The 5,126-nt window shown below is 35.1% G+C and overlaps 1 protein-coding gene across 1 annotated transcript; it reads right to left on the bottom strand.

The window, feature by feature from the left end:
- Positions 1–1,682: 1,682 nt before the first annotated feature.
- Positions 1,683–3,913, bottom strand: LOC104215899 (uncharacterized). The gene is made up of 3 exons (XM_009765835.2): positions 3,440–3,913; positions 2,569–2,890; positions 1,683–2,230 (listed from the first exon to the last, which is right to left on the bottom strand). Exons 1-3 carry the CDS (start codon positions 3,861–3,863, stop codon positions 1,777–1,779), a joined length of 1,200 nt encoding a protein of 399 aa, XP_009764137.1. The 5' UTR covers positions 3,864–3,913; the 3' UTR covers positions 1,683–1,776.
- Between the last annotated feature and the right edge of the window lie 1,213 nt (positions 3,914–5,126).

Here is a 5,126-nt window from a genome sequence, read left to right as displayed (position 1 = left end):
GAATTGAGGCGCGCCATGCCAGACAAAATGACAATTGCGTGGCCCTCGCTTAATTATTCCTTTCAAAATTCATAGAATTCGAGGCGTGCCATTTAGCAAATTCCATGGCTCTCGCAAAGTTGCTAACGCGTAGTTGCTTTAGGCGCGTCATTTTAATAAAATTACCTTCCTAAATTTGGGTGCGCATTTATGTGACCCAAATCCAAATCTTAACAATGTCAAAATATGACAAAGACCGCGGGTGCATTTATGTGATGTGGTTCAAGACATGTTTTAACAATGTTGCAATTTTCCTTAAAAATAATTAAAGCGGTTATAAAGTTTAAAATTGAACCATAGGTTAAAACATGTATTAAAATCAGATAATATGCCAATTATAACAGTTGAGCGACCATGCTAGAACCACGGAACTCGGGAATGCCTAACACCTTCTCCCGGGTTAACAGAATTCCTTACCCGGATTTCTGTGTTCGCAGACTGTAATACAGAATCAATCTTTTCCTCGATTCGGGATTCAACCGGTGACTTAGGACACCATAAATTATCTCAAGTGGAGACTCTGAATTTTTAATAAATTAATCCCGTTTCGATTGTCACTTTAAGTTGGAAAAAACTCCCTATATACACCTTTCTCAGGTGTGTAGAAAAAGGAGGTGTGACACCTGGCGCTGAGCAGGGCGCCAATGACGTGAATTTTCTCCAATTTCGCCTGGGACATAGTTATTTCGGCTCTAGACATACCCAACATGTATAAAAGCAAGACTAAACTTATTGTGAAAGGAATACGCCACTTTGGAGGGATCTAACATATTTGGAAGGAGAATTCACGTGGAGGAACACAAATCACGCTTGGAGGAGGCTCCTAACTAGTTTTTTTGCCCCTTCTCTTCCTTTAATTTCATAGTTCATTAGTTCTAGAGTTTTGTGTGCTATATGAATGTTGTAGTTTGAAACTTGAATTGTTCTTATTATTTTATCATATTGATTTATTTATTCAATCTTGCGCTTAATTATTTAATTGCTTGATCACCAATTGAATACTATTTACGAATCTAGGATTGAACTCGGGAGAGAGAATTCTAGATTGCATATAAGATTGAGTAGAGCAAGATCTTAACTCTGGGGGAGGCGGATTTGCGGTTAGGATAGGAATATACCTAATCGCGTTGCTTGGTTACTATACAGGAATTATTAATGTGTTCTTGTTAATTCTAATTCCATACAAATATAGGCGTTAGATTAGTTTGAATAGGCGAGTTGTACTTCGGGAGAAGGCTACGAGCAATATTAACTCTGTCAACCAATAAACTAGATAATTAATTAGACGATTTAAGTGAAAAACTCAACGGGATTGTTAGCTAACTCATAGCTCTAGAATATTCACTCACATTGAATTCGTCTTTAAGCTTGTCGTTGTTTTCTTTAATTTCTTAACTTATTACTCTAGATTAATTTAAATATTCATACGTTAGGATTCACTTGAATAGATTAATTGTTTGGTTTAATTTAGTTGATAGTTAATCACAAGTCCCTGTGAGTACGATATCTGGACTTACAATCCTATATTATTTGTCGGCCACATATACTTGCGTGTGTGTTTGCGAGCAACAACTACTTTCGAACTACAAAAGAAAAAACAACGATCTTATTCTTTTTCGCTCAACTTAATATTTTCCGTTGAACATAGTTCTTGATACTATATTCCTATGGTTTCTAACCTTATTCTCTATTGAAATCTTTATTCAGTAATTAGCAACAATGTCCGATCAAGAAACTCTAGCGCTTGCAAACAACTCCACGTCCATAAATTCCACTGTTGCACCTCAAGCTAGGCAGCTCCAAATTCAACAAATCTTCATTCCTAGATTCTTCTGTTTGAAACTTAGCAACAGAGCAATCAGCTTCAAAAAGTCCTGAAGCTGCAAAGTCTTTGTCACCTCCCATTACAGGCATCAAAGCACCCATCTTAACTCTGCTCACGTAGTTCCTTCTATAAGTCTGGCCCAAAACACCACTCACTCCATCACTAAGTGATAAAAACTTGAATCCAAGCTCAAGATGAGCAAAGCAATCGTCTTGTGTTATGCCATAGTTATGAACTTTGGATTCTTTCTCTGTAATTGGCACCACCTTGGCTGTAATCTTGAATATGTTTTCAACTTCGATCACAACTTCGTTGGTGCTGCTGGTTCGAGTAATCGAGGCTGTTGGTCCAGTTTCTGACTCCCACCTGTCGAGATATAAGATAATTAAGTAATTACAAAATGTATTCTCTCTAACAATTTATGTTTTTAGATTAGGTGATTACATAATTCAACATAATCTTGGGTTCAAATCTCAAAAATAAAAAAGTACCAATTTTATGTTAGGTGGCCACTTTTGCTGTCTGTTAGAAATTAGCCACTTTTTAAAAACTAGAGTCGTGGTCTGAATTTTAGTTTTGAGTTTTAAACTTCAGACCAAATGGTCATGTTCGAATAAAAAATTCTCGTCCTTGATTCAAGAAAGAAAAATAGATTCATGCACACATGAGAGGACATATTGAGACATAATATAATTAAACTCTACCTTTCGCCTTCGTTGTCGGGAAGAACAATAGTTTCATCGTCAAAGTTGAAGAAGAGACGATCGTTGGCATTATCCCATGTTGCTGTCTTAAGTGCTCCAACAGAAATCTTGTGAGTACCATAAAGGATACCAATGGATTGAACCCATGTAAAGTCTCTTTTCATGTTCTCATTTCTTTTTCCTATGAAGTGGGCGTTAATGTGGAGGTTAGAATCAGAGACCAGGCAAAAATCTTTATCTTTCTTGCCGTGGAAGTAGAAAGTAATTCCATCTGCTCCAATGAAACGTGGATCTTGGCAAACTGCTCCTGGAGTGTCACAGCCTGTTTTTCCAATAAGTTAAAACATCTTCTAATCGAATATTTAGCCTAGCGAAGAACAACAGATATATATATATATATTGAAAGAAGAGTTTAATTATATTTTCATAATTAGGGCATTTATAATGTAATTACAGATAAATTTCTACCATGAGCATTAACTAGCAACCTGAAAATATGATAACTAATAACTTGCTATGATAAGTTAAATTACATTGATATATAACTTTAATCAATAGAAAAAAGAGTATAATACACTTAAAATGTTGTCCACTAAAAAAAACTATAGATAACTGATCATAAAAGGTGAAACTAATTATCAGAAAAATAACTTACTACAACAGGTTAATTACATTGATACTGTAAAAGATTATATTTACTTGTTTTTATAGGGCGGTTTTGAAGGGGAAGGGCAAAGGTAGCGAAAATCGAACCCACCCCAATTAACTTATTATACTAAAGATTATTTTTATTGTCAGCGCATATACGGTTAAACCCTTGTAAAAGATATAGTGCGTGAGAGTATATATATGTAGAGTGGAAATTACTTACTGCAAACAGGTTTGCAAGAAACACAATCAACTTGACAAGTGCCAGGGCAAGTGGTAGGGCATGTATGTTGTTGATTATAACATTTTGGGTAACTCTTGTTCTTGCACTTAACCTTCTTTGGAGATGTAGTTGGACTTGGAGGGGTGTAGGGAGGTGGGGTTGGGCCATCAATGCAAATAGGTTTGCAAGATCGACACTCAGTTATGCAGCCATTGGGACAGAATTTGGGACAAACATGAGGTAGATTTTTGCATTGCTTGATTTCATCATCAGAGCAATGAGAATGGCTGGGATGGTTAGCAATCCCAGGTGGAGTAATTACCGGGCCACCGGGGGCAGCAGTTAAAGAACTTCCAGGGGCTGTGGCCGTAACCATTGATACGAGCAAGAAGAAGAAGAAAATGGCAGATATTGATCGAGCCATTTTCTTTCTTTTGTTGAATATGCAGAGATATTTCGTAAATATATGTGTTGTTGAAATACTTGGAATTGTATTTGAGTTGATGGGATTTTACATCAGGGACAACCACTTTTTATAGGAGTTTGAGAATGAGAAAAGTGAGCCTATTGTTTCGTGGTATAATGTCAACGTTTTTAGTATAATTTGCATGTTTCTTGATATGTCATCTTGCACATGGTTCTTTTATCAAGTCAACGTTTAATATTCTCTATCAAATTCTAGCATATGGCGTCACTTGGCCATAAAGGTGCGAAAACACATTCCTTAAATCTTTTCTTGAACTAGAGTAGCTTAAAAACATATAACACCTTAAAGATAATATATCTGTATGTTTAACTTGTGAAGAACTTAACGAATGAAGAGGTTTGAGGGTGGGGGAATTGGTCCTTTCCTTGTCAATTAATCTGTTTATATCAGGAGTTTACGTAAGTTCATTAGTACGTAAAGAACCACATCTACAACGAATATGGCTGGTCAGATTTTCTCAGGCTCGTAATAAGGGAAAGACGAACAAAGTTTGGTAGTAAATTTTAGAAAGAATTACACAATAGATCACTCCATAAAGTGACCTTGGAGTATTTTAGCTCAGTTACAAATTTACAAATGTGTAGCCAAATATCAATAAATTAAATTCATACCCGATTTTTTTTTTCTTTTTTTTTTGTTCTCCAGATCTTCCGGCGTGAAATATCTTTGAATTTCCATTCTCCTTTTTTCCTCAAGTTTATACATACCTATCCCATCTACAAAAATGCAAAAATGTGACGCGAGAAACATAAAATCTCTTCTTCAATGCTAATCTTGTTGGGTATTGTTTGAACTTATTAGAAATAGTCTAAATAGATTGTATACAAAGTTTAAAGTCATTTGATGGAGTTTTGGACTAGTTTTGAACAAGAATTGCAAGTGAAATCGTATAAGAAGTTCGTCAGAGATGTTTATACACTTTTATATGACATTATACACTTTTATACAAAGAGGTACATTATGTATATAAAAGTGTATAAAGATGTATAAGCACTATAAAAAAAATGTTCGTGATACCTATATATATACGTGTAGAAGAAGAAGAATATGTGAGAAATTTACCATATACATGTAAATAATGTATTATTGTGTATGAGAGTTGTTTATACACTATTATATACTCCCTCCGTTTCATTATATGAGGTAGTTTGACTCGGCACAGAGTTTAAGAAAAAAGAAGAAGACTTTTGAAACTTGTGG

This window comes from Nicotiana sylvestris, chromosome 1 (genome assembly GCF_000393655.2).
Source record: "Nicotiana sylvestris chromosome 1, ASM39365v2, whole genome shotgun sequence".
NCBI classification, from domain to species: Eukaryota; Viridiplantae; Streptophyta; class Magnoliopsida; order Solanales; family Solanaceae; genus Nicotiana; species Nicotiana sylvestris.
This window is presented reverse-complemented; position numbering and strand designations above follow the sequence as displayed.

Excerpts from the sequence above, each read along its gene's own strand:
- LOC104215899 (XM_009765835.2), bottom strand. The coding sequence starts at position 3,863 with ATGGCTCGATCAATATCTGCCATTTTCTTCTTCTTCTTGCTCGTATCA. Across the intron at positions 2,891-3,439 it reads TTCTTGCAAACCTGTTTGCA|GCTGTGACACTCCAGGAGCA; the intron begins GTAAGTAATTTC and ends TTGGAAAAACAG. Across the intron at positions 2,231-2,568 it reads CCCGACAACGAAGGCGAAAG|GTGGGAGTCAGAAACTGGAC; the intron begins GTAGAGTTTAAT and ends ATATCTCGACAG.